At 37.2% G+C, this 15,145-nt stretch overlaps 1 protein-coding gene and 1 pseudogene across 2 annotated transcripts in view; one reads left to right on the top strand and one right to left on the bottom strand.

Moving 5' to 3' along the window:
• The window catches only part of TAF4B (TATA-box binding protein associated factor 4b), a 125,296-nt gene that overhangs the window by 75,195 nt on the left and 34,956 nt on the right, over nt 1-15,145 (top strand). For both annotated transcript variants that reach the window (XM_086682655.1, XM_086682656.1), the window contains one exon: nt 3,176-3,232. In XM_086682655.1, coding sequence (XP_086538781.1) covers nt 3,176-3,232 — 57 coding nt within the window. The remainder of the gene's footprint in view (nt 1-3,175; nt 3,233-15,145) is intronic.
• LOC112868114 (small ribosomal subunit protein eS1 pseudogene) lies at nt 8,397-9,194 on the bottom strand (annotated as a pseudogene).

Genomic DNA, 15,145 nt, shown 5'->3' on the forward strand with positions numbered 1-15,145 from the left:
TCAGGTCATGATCTCACAGTTTTGTGAGTTCGAGCCCCACATCGGGCTCTGTGCTGATCAGCACAGAGGCTGCTTGGGATTCTCTCTCTCTCTCTCTCTCTCTCTCTCTCTCTCTCTCTCTGCCCCTCCCCGACTCCCTCGGTCTCTGTCTCTCTCAATAAATAAATAAACCTAAAAAAATAAAACAATGGTTGTTTTAGAGTAGTCTCCTCCATTGTTCTGTGTGCCTGTACCTCCAATCTTGGGTCCCTACAGTTCTGCATCCACTGCATAGCAGCCCGAGTGATCTAAGGTGTTGTATCAGTGGCATCTCACTCCTGTGCTCCAAGCCCTATAGTGGCTTTTTTTTTAATTTTTAAAAAAAAAAATTTTTTTTTTTTCAACGTTTATTTATTTTTGGGACAGAGAGAGACAGAGCATGAACGGGGGAGGGGCAGAGAGAGAGGGAGACACAGAATCGGAAACAGGCTCCAGGCTCTGAGCCATCAGCCCAGAGCCTGACGCGGGGCTCGAACTCGGGGACCGCGAGATCGTGACCTGGCTGAAGTCGGACGCTTAACCGACTGCGCCACCCAGGCGCCCCCCTATAGTGGCTTTTTCTTATAACTAGAATTAAACCCCAACTCCTTATCATGGCCTATGTGGTCTCCAATCCATCTCTTTCAACTTTTCTCTATGTTCTAGCTACCTGGGCCTTCTTTCTTTACTTAATTTTTAAAGTTTGTTTATTTTGAGAAAGAGAGCACACAATGCACGAGCTTGTGAGTAGGGGAGGGGCAGAGAGAGGGAGAGAGGGAATCTCAAGCAGGCTCCACATTGTCAGCTCTAAGCCTGACATAGAGCTCATGAGATCATGACCTGAGACAAAATCAAGAGTCGGATGCTCAACTGACTGAGCCACCCAGGCACTCCTCTTTCACCAAGCTTATTCCATTTTAAGTCTTTTGCAATGACTGTGCCTTTTGCTTGGCGTATTCTTCCCCCATATCTTTGCATGGCTGCCTCCTTCTTGTCATTCAGATCTCTACTTAAATATCACTTCTTTCAGATGTCTTTTCTCCCTTCCTAGCTAAAGAAGTACTACCCCCGCACACATACTCCTTCCTCTATTACATATTTTATTTTATTTTTATTTTTATTTGAGAGAGAGGGCAGGGTAGAGGAGGTAGGGGAGAGAGAGAATGTTAAGCAGGCTCCGTGCTCATCACAGAGCCTGATGCAGAACTTGACCTCATGACCCTGGGATCGTGACCTGAGCCAAAATCAAGACTTGGATGCCCACCTGACTGAGCTGTGCAGGTGCCCCCAATTTTATTTTCTTTACTATAACTTATCACTATCAGTAATTGTTTTTTTTATTTTCCCCATCATAAATGCTTTACAAATCATAACTGTATTTAATTTTTATAAAATTTATTGTTTTATTATTTTCTTAAAATATAAGTCTCTTGAAAGCAGGACTTGATCTTGTTATTTCATTTCTGTATCTCCAGGCTCAAAATAGGCACATAGAGTAGAATTTATACTATGAATAATCATTAAATACTGTTTGACTGACAAAAACTTGCTACTCAAATGTACCCATTTCATACTGGGGCAAAAATTATATACTCACAAATATATATACACATATATATGTACATACACACGTTTTTATATAAGTGCATATATACTCACTGCTTGTCTCTTAATATAAGTGGAATAATAAGGATTTTATCTTAGTTTGGGCTGAAATGAAGTTGTTTTAACAGATAGGGGACGGGGTGCCTGGGTAGCTCAGTCGGTTGGGCGTCTGACTTCAGATCAGGTCATGATCTCATAGTGCATGGGTTCGGGCCCCTCAATGGGTTCTGTGCTGACAGCTCAGAGCCTGGAGCCTGCTTCAGATTCTGTGTCTCCCTCTCTCTCTCTGCCCTTCTGCTCATATACTGTCTCTGTCTCTCAAAAATATATAATCATTTTTTAAAAAGTTTAATAGAAAGGGGACAAAATGAAGAAGAAAATTATTAGCTTCGGTGGAGTCTTATGTAGGTATTTAATTAAGGTGTTTAAAATTACAAGGCACTTTTAAATCTAAATGGTTTCTTTCTTTCCTTAACAAAAATACCAATAAATCAGGAAAATGTATCCAGTAAATTTAGTAAATAAGAAAATACCTTTAGCTTTTATTTTGTTAGCTACCTTTAGGTAGCTGATGTTCCATTTCATAGAACAAATATTCAGATTTATAAGGAGTTAGATAACTTTGTTACAGAAAAAAGAATACTCTGCAGCATATTTTTCAGTAGACAAATGTTCATAGTTTCAGAAATGAAGTTCCCTACTGTTGGTTTCATCATAGTATTGCATACAGAAGATAGTTTTCTCCTTACAGCAATCCTGTAAGATTATTCATTTTTGGAATGTTGAACTGAATCAGTATGGAAAGCAATATTTAATAAACATTTATTGGGCATTTAATTGTGCACAGCATTCAAGTAAGTGCTGTGGAGGACCCAGAGATGACAAGATACTCTAATGAAAACACTGGGGTGTATTTCCTACTTAATTTTTTAAAATTCTACTTTTAAAGAGATAGTGATTTGGTTCAAAGTCCATCAGGTTCCTGATTTTATGTGATTTATTTTTAAGTTTTTATTTTAATTCCAATTAATTAGCATACAGTATTAATATTAAGTTATATGCCAGTTAATCAGGCATCCGGTATAGTGATTCAACAGTTTTATACATTGATTTTAATAGTCTTGGTTTTAATAGTCCTTGAAATACCATAGGTTTTTCCAAAATGGCTTCACCTGAAGATTAGCCAGTGTTGATTGCTTTCCTTCATTTGAGCCAACAATTATCCTTCTATTCTTTTCCTTCATCTGTACCATCCGTTTTTTAATTTTTAGTGTTCTAACAAGAACAGCGTCATGCCTCAACTGGACCTGACTGACATCGTTAGCATCATTTTCAGTATAAGCTTCCTTGGGGCTAGAGCCGCAGCAGCCGGCCCAGATGATGGGAGGGAGGGGGCGTAACGGAGGGAGTGCACCAGACTGGATTGAGGCATTTTCCCCCGGAGCTAAGGTTTTCAATCACAAGAGAAAATTGTCATTTATTAAATATTTAACGGCAACTATGGTGTTTAGATGCTAGTAATTTCTATTAAAATTTTCTTTTCCTTTGATAGAGTCGTTCCAATAAAGAAGATCCAGAACAGCTGAGATTAAAGCAGAAAGCCAAAGAGGTAGGACTTTCAAGTTACCATGCTTGTCTTTGTGTTGGAGAGAAGGTTGGCAGCTCTCTCCTGGCAATTAGGTCAGGGTTTATTTTGCTGTTGCATACCATTTGCAGAAGCCTTGGGGAAGGACAGGAACTGCTCAAGGCAAGGGCAGTACTTCAAATGAGGTCAATGAGTTATGTGCTCTCTTTTTAAAATTTATTTTCAAGGCTTAGGCCTGTCTAGAAATGGCTCTTTGTAAACTACAGTGGTGTACTTGGAGGAATATAATGTGGGATTAAAAAAAGAAAAAAAAAAAAGGAAACTTCTGAGATTTAGCATCTGGGACTGTACAATAGGCTACATTTTTCCAGGGTAATTGTTCGTTTTGTAAATCTGATACTGCTTATAATTCTTTGGCTGGGAGGTGGTACTGGGATTTAGTTTTAAATGGAAAACGCCTCTGGCTTTTAATTTTCTGGGCCCAGCAGTTTTCTGTTCTGGAATGGAGCCCTTGTTTCACACAGTTCATGTTTAGCTGCAGGGGTTTTAGTTTATAGCTTAGACTGGTTAAGCTTTTACTCCCAGAGGCCTCTGCATAGCAACTGTAGAAATCAACAAATAAGTTCATTTATGTCTGCAGCCTCCTCTCAGTAGCTGACTTTTTACATTTCCCAATATCCATTTCCTGACTTTTCTAGCCCCAGAGAAAAAAGCTCCACTAATTGGAGCTTATTTTAATTGAGCCTTAATATTGGATCTCACTGGAGTTGCCCCCAGAGCTGCTGAGAACAGAAGGAAATGAAAGTACCTAAGGTTGAAGATGTGGTGTGTGTTTGGGTGTGTGTGAAATTTTTCACTTGACCTACAGATTCTTTTCCCTGCTGAATAAATCATCAAGCCTGTTCACATTTCTGATTAAGGATCTGACAGCAGACGATAATAAAGACAATTGAGGTGTGAGACGTGTGATATGGAGCTGAAGAAATTGGTTTCTATAGTTACTTGACTGATTTCATGCAATTTTTAGGGATCTTTGTGCTAAATAAGAGTGATTTCCTGAGCAACCTTTTTCCTTAACTGTGCCTCTTGAACTATGAAATTTGTTGTTGCTTAACATTGCAGCACTCGGCTCCTAGGTGCCAGCAGCAGCAGGTTATTTATGAATGTTTTCAAGGCCCTTATTGTTTGGATTAATGTAGGAGCTGAGGCAAAACAAATGGAAATCTAGTAAGATTCTTACAATCAGTGTGGTATGTTTTCACTAAAATAGAGAAGGAAAATGCATGAACTCTGGATGCAGAGGTTTCTTCTGGATTGAGATGAGGAGAACTGGAAAGGGAGAACATTAGAAAGGATTGAAGTCAGACACATTTCAACAACAGAACACTTCTAATACTCATTTCTGTTCAGCAGAAAATTTATCTAAAGATGCTATCTGAAAAAATTAGTATGAGAACTATACCCATTACCCTCTTTAAGCAAGCCTGGCTTCATAGGTTATTTGGGAATGGACAACCTATTGTTCTGAAACACAAGCATTCCTCTTTGTTTCAATTAAGGACCGATTAGATGCTTATCTTACTTTCTTGTGATTCCACCCCCTTTTGGGAAAACACATATCAGAAAGCTTGCCCTTTTATCTTTAAAAATCTTATCCCATCTTTTCCTTTTTCAAAAACCTTCATTAACATCTGGATTGATTAATTTTTCCTTCAGGTTTGTATGGGATGGTTTTGTTTGGTTGGTTTTTCTTTTAATATTGTGTTTAATTGTTCCCTGAGGGATGAATAGGTGGACAGTCTTTTTCAAAGAAAATTGTAAAAGTAAATATGCAAAAAAAAAAAGAAAAAAAAAGTACCTCTCTTATGAGAGCAGGTGGTAGCAAACCTGTTTTTTCCCCTCTTTTTGCGCCTCCATTTATTTTTTTCCTAGCAAGATTTAAAGGACTGTATAATTTCTTTCCAAAATATTTTGAAAGTTTTCTAGTTGCATACTATCCTAAATCTTTCAATTAAAAAAAAAAATCAAATACACTGGCCTCATTCCAAGAACAGAGCCACTTTGTATTAGTTGCAAACGTTTGATGAAACTGCAATATTGTCATTTTTGTGACATTTCCTTTGCCCCCTAGAGCTTTTAATAACTTTAGTATTCTAAGGGCCTCTAATTTAGAATCAAACTCACAGGGATACCATATTGTGTTTCGTTGCAAAAGTCATTGACTCTATCTTAATATAGTTGAACTGTTCTCTTGTGTGGTAATTTGTAAGGTTATCACTTGGGATGTGCTAATTGTTATCACACTGGTATAAACTATAAAGCTTTCATTTGTGATTTTTTGGTATTTGGTCTGTCTGGGAAGTTTTCTTTGTTCGACTGTGAAAATTAGCATGGATTCCTTTCAGTTGCTCAATTTAAAATTTGTTTGCTTTCTTTTTCCAGGTAACTAGCTACCTACCAATCTAGTCATAGGAAGTAGATTAAGGAGAATGCCTTATGAATGCAGAACTCCAGATAACTATTTAGAGAAGTTGTAGGCTTTGTTGATCCTGAGAAATGTTTCAGCAATGTTTCTCACGTAAATATTAAATAACTTGAATCCCCTTCATACATAATTTTATAATCTATGGTGGTTTCAACCGTTAAGGATAGAGTTTTGATCTTGATCATTTCTCCTGGGTGTTTTCTTCTCTATTAATACCATTTTTGAGTCTGTTCATTCCTTTCTTGCATTCTGGGTATAAGGACAAACTGTGTTAAATCAGGCAGGTTTTTATAAACGTGTCTAATAATTTTTTTTTTTCATCCTTCCCATTGACTTCCAATTTTGACATTCTTATTTGGAGCTTAAAAAAAATAGGCTGCCCTTGGGATTTGCCTCCATTCTAGTCTCAGTCCATTGAAATGGCTCCTTCTGCATACTGTTCTTATTGACCTGACAGGTTATCTGTCTGTTTGAAAACCTTATTGTTGTCTGGCTAAAATGTCTATGGATATCCTTGTAATTCAGACATCTTAGTCTCAACTTTGGGGCTGTTTCCTGCCCCCCTCCTCCCTTTTTCTATTTTTGCCTGAGGAAAAAAACCAACAATATTTTAGAGTGTAAGCACTCTATTGTAACTTTATATTTTAAATATCAATACTTTTAAATTCTGGTTTAAAAATTTTTTCTTACGTATGTTTCCTAAAATCGAAGTACTGACATTCTTCCATTTTACCCTCTATTTGTGAAAAGTTTTAGATGGATTACTAATTGCCAAATTCTAACTTCAAGCAGGTAGGTACATCTTTGTTTAATGCAGCTGTAGGCTTGTTGAAATACGTGCTGTGTGTCCTAGATTATCATCTAGCCTTCGATGTTTTCCGTTCTTACCACATCATCCAGAATTCTGAGGAGCAAGCCACCCGACCTTGGAGTTCATACATCCTGATTCCTTAAACATTTGTTATATATACTGTGACCCTTCTTTCCTTTTGAATATATCCTTTTTCTCCTTTGGGAAATGTGAATTCAGCACATCTGTGCAGAATGAGACAAAGAATTCATTTACTTCCTTTTAACAACTCCTAGCATTCCCACTTTCATTTGTTACCAGACAATAGAGGAAAGAAAAAGGAATGCAAGACCTGTACCTGCTGGCACTTAGCTTCACAGTGCAACCAGTAGAAACTGTTATTTTGGTATGAAAAAGACAAAAGATTTTTTTTTTTAATTTTTTCTATGTTTATTTATTGCAAGAAAGTGCTTGCACTTGAGCAGAAAAAGGACAGAGAGGGAGAGAATCCCAAGCAGGCTCTGTGCTGTCAGCACAGAGCCCGATACGGGGCTAGATCCCACAAACTGAGATCATGACCTGAGTCAAAACCAAGGGTCCGACACTTAATCAATTGAGCCACCCAGGAAGCCCCTTAGATGAAAAATTTAAAGATACGGCGTCTGTGAAATGTGATAGTTAAGGCTGTTAAATTATAGCAATTTGTATTTAAACTTATGCTAGGTCTGCATGAGTGAAAACTCATGGAACACTGGACAGGACAAAATGAAACTTGTCATTTTAAATATGTGTGTGTGTGTGTGTGTGTGTGTACATATACATTTTTTTTGGTCATTAAGAATCTATTTTAGCAATCCAGTTAATTTAGTATGGAGAAGACATTTGTAAAATGACAAGTTGTAAAAAGCTTGTGTACATAGAGAAACAGATGCAGACATTTCAAAGCATTGATAGTCTAGGACAGAGGTTCTCAAACTTTGGTGGACATGAGTATTATCTGGAGGGTTTGTTAAAATACAGATTGCTGCCCCCCCCCCCCCCCCCCGCCCCCTTCCTAGTTTATGATGCAGTAGGTCTGGGCGAGGCTTGAGAGTTTACATTTCTAACAGATTTCCAGGTAATTCGCTATTGCTGCTGCTCCTCTGGAAATCACACTTAGAACCATTGGTCTAGGAGGAGAAGGAAGAGGACCTTTAAAATCCACCACTTTTATTTTCCCGTTGACTAAATGGTCATAGAAGGTCAAACAAAATACTGTGGTTTGGGAATCTAAGAGTTGGCATCTTGAACTGGCATTGTTCAGTTACCATTCAGTAAATTCTCTTCTGGGAGCTGAGAAATGGATATTTTCTCAAGAGATGTATATTGGTTGTATCTCTTGATTGGTGTACCTTACATAGGAAAGATAGTATTTTATTTAGAGCTTCATCAGAAGGTTACATAGATTAATTTGGAAGTATAGGATCTGTGTGGCCTGAGGGACATTCTACCCTTTTGGTAGAAGAGGTATGTATTATAAGAGAAATAGCATTGAACTAGAAGTCAAGAGTCCTCAATTCTAGATTCAACCTGCCATTGACTACATCTCACTTTGGGGAAGTTACTTTACTTCTTGAACTTAACCCAGTTTCCTTTTTTCTTTTTTTCAAACATCACAAGTAAGATTTTTTATTTGTCACCATTAAATGTCTGAATTTTTTTTTTTTTTTTTTTTTTGGGACAGAGAGAGACAGAGCATGAACGGGGGAGGGGCAGAGAGAGAGGGAGACACAGAATCGGAAACAGGCTCCAGGCTCCGAGCCGTCAGCCCAGAGCCTGACGCGGGGCTTGAACTCACGGACCGCGAGATCGTGACCTGGCTTAAGCTAAGTCGGACGCTTAACCGACTGCGCCACCCAGGCGCCCCGAAATGTCTGAATTTTAAACAGATTCTTGGATTGATGGCTCATATCCATCAGCTTGTTCAACTTTAGCACCAGTGTCATCCCCAGTAGCTTTTCCAGAACTACTGCCTTCACCATGAAGCTCCATGAGCTTTCCCAATTCAAACTTGGGCTTCTTGAGCATTTTTACTTTTCTAACAAAGACATCATGGAGTGGATAAATAGACTGACAAGCCTTCTCTGTGTCTTTTCCAATGCTGTCTGGAATCAGTTTATTGACCACTTCTTTCAAATAATTTGTCTGCACCTCTCGGGTCATGATTTCCATGATCTTTTTCCTAATTTGGCAGACCTATTGGTGCTGAGCATAAGAGGTCTTCCAAATCCAATTGTGGCGTTTTTTAGTAAAACCGACACAAAAGAAGCGAAGAAATTACCCACCGGTAGTCTTGACATCAACATGAGTTTCAATCATGGTCTGCCATTTTTTGACCATGGAGCACATTTTGTCCCGGGTAAGATCCATGCCATGGAAATTAGTCAGGTTTTGCCCTGAACATCTTCAGTAATTAGCTTCAATTTCCCACATGCAACTTCATCATTCTCCAGATCAGCAAGGCTTACTTCAAACACACGACCCTTGAGGCCATCAGATGCGATTTTGGTTCCTTGAGTTCTTGTGACTAGTGTTTTCCCAATATTTCTTGTATTAAACATTGCTGGTGCTTTTACATCATACCAATCTTTCTTTGAAAATGGATCAACCACTTTTTTCTTGGCTCCCTTTTTGCCGCCTTTCGTAAGATGCTTGTTCTTGCTGACCACCATGTGGCACTACTCAGGGAGCCAAAAGGGCCCCAGTTTCCTCTTATAGTTGATCCTTGAATAACACAGGAGTTAAGGTCACTATCCCCCTGTGCAGTCAAAAATCTATGTATAACTTTTGACTGTCCCCAAATATATCTACTAATGACCTGTTGATAGAAAACCTTACTGGTAAAATAAACAGTTGATTAAAACATTTTTGTCTGTTCTATATATTATATACTATATTCTTATTCTAAGGTAAGCTAGAGAAAAAATATTATTAAGAAAATCTTAAAGAAGAGAAAATACATTTCTAGTACTGCACTGTATCCCAAAAAATCATGTGTAAGTAGACCCATGCATTAAAACCCTTGTTGTTCAGACCCTATTTAAAATGAACAGAGGGGTGCCTGGATGGCTCAGTCTGTTAAATGTCTGACTCTTGATTTCTGCTCAGGTCATGATCTCATGGGTCATGGGTTTGGGTCCTGCATTGGGCTCTGCTCTGACAGTGTGGAGCCTGCTTGGGATTCTCTGTCTCCCTGCCCCTCCCCAGCTTGCATGCTGCCCCCCCCTCAAAATAAATTAAAAAAATAATAATAATAAAATAAAGTGAATATAACAGCACATGTTCTGCTTATGTAACATAGCTGTCATAATTTAGGGAAAGGTGAGGTGTAAAAGGAAAAATAGTTACTTAAAAACATTAGCTATAGAAACATTTAAGATAGATACCATCAAGCTCTTAAATAAGCTCGATACTGACCCATGGATATGTAATTTTTTTTCCTTTGTTTTTTTTTTCTTTCAAGAAGACTGGAAAGAAGGTTGAAAAAAAAGAATGTAAGGGGAAGACATGGAGGGGGAGGGTTCTGTAATCTAATACAAATTATATTTGTTTTAAACAATATCGAAATCAAGTATTGTGTTTAAGGAAGAAAGTGTCTAATTGAGATCAGAGAATGTGCTATTTACTGAAATGTAGAGATGGATTAGAAGGGCAGACTAGCAAGGCATTGGACTCATAAGAACTAGCATTAGTGGTTGGGAGAAAAAAAAATACTCAGACCATGTATTGTTAGGTTTGGTGGATTGCCTGCCTAATACTTGTCTTTTAGGGGTTGAAAGCGATGCTATGTTTCTATTGTTGTATCCCTGAATTTTAGGTGAGATGGGGGGGGGGGTAGTTATTGTTTTTTAACTTGCTTTGTTGGTTCTGTTGGTTTAGAATTCATTTGTTAATGGTGTTTAGTGTGGTATTGTTTGCTTCTTTTGTAGTATAATATTTTAGGATTTAACCTTGTTTTCCCCAGTAAGTTGCAGTAATTTAGAAGTGATTATTAACATTGTTGAGAATTTTAGAGTTTGGCCAATTAATTTTTACAAAGCATATCTAAAATTCTACCTAAATGTTTACTATTTAAAAAACATCTATTGGTGGTAGGGTTTTATTATTTCTATGTACACATAACGTTAACTGTGAAATCCAAGCAACACACTATTCGTAATTCTTTGCAGAATTCAAAACTAGATAGCGTACAGCGTACTTTATTTCTCTTATTTTTTCAGATTCTTTCAAATATTCCTATTTAGTGGCAATAGCTATTTTCATTGCTACTAATGTATGTTTTTTGGACAGCATACATAAGCTCTGGGGGAGACATTAACTCATCTCTCAACTCTGTCCTTTATACCTTATTATCACTTTCTAAAAGTTCATAACAAAATCAGACTGAAGATGATAGCACTTCATATTTCTGGATCATTTGTTTTGAAGGACAGCTCTGCTGTTGTCTCTTGTACTTTCAGCACCTGCCTTTTTTTTTTTTTTTTTTAAATATCTTGCCTGCCTTAAGCATGAAAAAGAAACACAGTTTTGAATTTCCCATAGTGTCAGTGTCATAATTATCTAAATAATTTAGTCTTTCCTGTTAATAATGTCCTTGTGTCCGTGGAGGGACTTGACTATATAATACTTGATTTATTCATTCTTTATGTGTCTCCTCTAATTCTGCTTCAGTTTTGCTTTCCTTTTTCATTAATTTTTTAAAAAATCTTTTGTCTTTCAAAATTATGTGCTTAGCATCAAGAAGTACCTCTGTTGAACTTTACATCTGAGAGTTTGTGTGATCTTTAAGGTAATCTGTTAATGTGTTTTGGATTTGATTAAAGTGACTATTATCATAGTTGTACTTAAAAATGAACAGAGACAGGGGGCGCCTGGGTGGCGCAGTCGGTTAAGCGTCCGACTTCAGCCAGGTCACGATCTCGCGGTCCGTGAGTTCGAGCCCCGCGTCGGGCTCTGGGCTGATGGCTCAGAGCCTGGAGCCTGTTTCCGATTCTGTGTCTCCCTCTCTCTCTGCTCCTCCCCCGTTCATGCTCTGTCTCTCTCTGTCCCAAAAATAAATAAACGTTGAAAAAAAAATATTTAAAAAAATAAAAAAAAAAAAAAATGAACAGAGACAGATACTAAACATCAGGAATAAGATAATCTTCAACCACCATTGCTCTATTGCTCTCGGGCACTGACTTGGATTTTAGGGGACCTGTGCTTATTATCAGAGAAGACTGTGATAAGGGAAATGAAGGCTTCTGCCTTTTTCATTAGCCATAGGAAGGAGTAAGGGTACTCTTAAAAGAGAACTTGCCAAGCCTGTTAGATCTTTTTGGACCAAAGTGTGTGTTGCTGGTGTAAGTAAGCAAGCAGGCTTTAAGTTTTATGAAACAAAGCTTAGTAGGAATATAATTTAACAGAAACCTGTTGTCAGAATTCTGGTTAAACCAGCTTTTAAAGGTTTCAGTTGGTGAAGTAAAAACACTTCCGACTGTCTCTCCCACTGAATACAGCTATAAAACCTGAACAGAATGCATGGAGAAGCTATGACGGTTTTGAAAATAGTAGGCAAATTGGGGAAAAAGATGAGACTTCAAAATACCACTAATCCAGCAGTGAGTTTGCCATCCCTCCTGCACCTCCCCACCCCCATTTTTCCTGCTGCTTGCTGTTGACATGGACAGTCACAGATATATATGGCAAAGCAGAGTAACTAAAGCCTCCAGCTTTCTGGCCAGAGGACAGAAAGAGGAGACTAGGGAACCAGAAATTACTGGGAAGATTGTGAAATGGGAAGAGCTCAGGAAAGCAAGCCTGTATTATTATTTTAGACTCCTAGGCCCACTCTTGAGCGACACATTTGTCATATGTGAATCTGATTCTAATCAGCATACATAAAGACTTTAAGAATGGAACTAACAGGGGAGATTTAGTAGCTTAGTCGGCTAAGCATCAGACTTTAGTTCATGGTCTAACAGTTCAGGTCATGATCTCACAGTTCATGGGTTCAAGCCCCACATCGGGTTCTGTGCTGACAACTCAGAGCCTGGAGCCTTCTTTGGATTCTGTGTGTGTGTCTCTCTCTGCCCCTCCCTTGCTAGTGCTCTGTGTCTCAAAAATGAATAAACATTAAAAAAAAAAAAAAAAAAAAGTGGAACTAACAGAGCAATGCTAGGTCCCAGACTGACCACCAAGTGGTACACATTTGGGACATATCCAGTGAGCACTACAAAGGCTTTGAAAACTGAACTCGTGTTGGAGCTTGAGCTAACAGAAGATACATTGGAACTTGTGGCCTAAATCTAACTGACCTGTTCTGCATACTAAAATTAAAATGTCATATTCCAAAGGATTTAAAGAAGACCCAGAGTCTTATAATATTTAAAATATTCAGGGTACTATTCAAAATTACTTGACTTGAAGAATCAGGAATAAATTTCTAAAATAGAAATTTTATTTTATTTTTTAAATGGAAATTTTAGAACTGAAGATAATAGTAATCAAAATAAAACACTTGGCTGGATAGTTGAAAAGAGACAAAAGAGGGAAGAGTCAGTGAACTTGAAGATGGACAAGTAGAATTTATCTAATCCAAAAACTAAGGAGAAAACTGATCAAAAACAAAAAACAGAAAAACAGAGCCCCAGAGACCTGTGGGACAATGACCAAAGGTCTGGCATTAATGTTATTGAAGTCCCAGAAGAGAAAGAGTAAGATACTAAAAATATGTTTGGAAAAATAATGGCTAACAACCTCCCAAATTTAGAAAGACATAAACCTAAAGATTCCAGAAGGTCTGTGAACCCCCATACAGGTTAATCACAGAGAAAGTCAGATTCAGTTCCATCTAAGAAAACTAAAGACAGAGAAAAAATTCTTGAAACTAGCTAGAGAGGTGTACACTTGTCTAATAAGGAACAGCAATTTAAGTGATTGTAGATTTCTTATCAGAAACCATGGAAACCAAAAGAAAGTAGCAAAATATTTTTAAAGTGCTGTAAGAAAAAAACTGTCAACCAACCCAGAATGCTATATGCTGTGAAAATACCCTGCAGTAATAAAGGTGAAATAAAGACAGTGCAGGAACAAGAATAGAATCTTTTGCCAGTAAACCTACTCTAAAAAAAAAAAAAAAAAAAAAAATGCTTAAGGAAATTGAAGTTCTTCAGAATGAAGTGAAAATGATACCAAAGGAAAATTTTAAACATTAGGAATTAAGAAAAAGCAACAGAAATGGTATATAGTCTGCTTTTAAGCTTTTTAAAATATTAAAAATAAAAATTCTAACATTGTCAGGGATTTTCAGTGTATACATATGTAATATATAAGAAAATTATAACAAAGTGTGGGGAGTAAAAGGATATAAGGTATCTGTATTCCACTTGAATTGGTAAATTATGGATTCTAAGTAGACTGAAATTTTAATTTTTTTTTTTAAACGTTTATTTACTTTTGAGACAGAGACAGAGCATGAACGGGGGAGGGTCAGAGAGAGAGAGGGAGACACAGAATCTGAAACAGGCTCCAGGCTCTGAGCTGTCAGCACAGAGCCTGACGCGGGGCTCGAACTCACGAGCCGTGAGATCATGACCTGAGCCAAAGTTGGACGCTTAACTGACTGAGCCACCCAGGCGCTCCGCTAAGTAGACTGAAATTTTAAGTAAGTATACTGTAATTTCTAAAGCCGCCACTTAAAAAAAAAATCTATGGATATAGTAAAAAACAATAGGTAAATTAAAGTGAAATATTTAAAGTTCAGATAACCCAAAAGAAGTAGGAAAAGGGAAACAGAAATGAAAAACAGAAGGAACAAACAGAAAAGAAATAATAAAATGGTAGACCTAAATCCAAAAACATCTAAGTTGTTCTATTAAGTGTAAATGGTCTAAATATACCAGTTAAAATATAGAGATTGTCAGAATGGATTTCAAAACCATGACTAAATTATATGTTTACAAAGAGACTCATTTCAAATGTAATGATGTAGGTAAAAGTAAAAGGATAGAAAGAATGCTTATGTTAGAGAAGAAGAAAGGTCTCAAATTAATAATCTAAGCTTTTATCTTAAGAAACTGGTAAAAGGAGAGCAATATACATCCAAAGCAAGCAGAAGAAGGTAAATAATAAAGATAAAAGCAGAAATCAATGACTTTGAGAACAAAAGAAAAAAATAGAGACAATAAAACCAAAAGCTAGTTCTTTTATGATAAAATTGACAAATCTCTAATTAGACTGAGAAAGAAAAAAGATGTAAATCACCAATATCAGGAAAAAAGAGGTGGAAATCACTACAGACCCTGCAGGGTAAGGGAATACAAAAGAACAACTCCATGCAAGTAGTTCAACAACTTAGATGAAATGACCAGTTTTTTCAAAAGCACCATCTGTCAAAACTTAGCCAAGTGAGGTAGCTAACCTCAGTAGTTTTGTAATTATTAAAGTTAATTTATAGTTAAAACCTTTCAATGAAGAAATCTCCAGGCTTAGATCATTTTACTTATTAGTAAATTCTCCCAAAAATTTATAGAAGAATTAATACTGTGTCTCCACAATTTCTTTCAGGAAACAGAAGAGTTAGGAACTCTTCCAGTTCATTTTATGAGACCAGTATTATCCTGATAACTAACCAGAAAAACAT

The sequence above is a fragment of the Puma concolor genome, chromosome D3, assembly GCF_028749965.1.
Source record: "Puma concolor isolate L17-30 chromosome D3, mPumCon1.1.hap2, whole genome shotgun sequence".
Taxonomy (NCBI): Eukaryota; Metazoa; Chordata; class Mammalia; order Carnivora; family Felidae; genus Puma; species Puma concolor.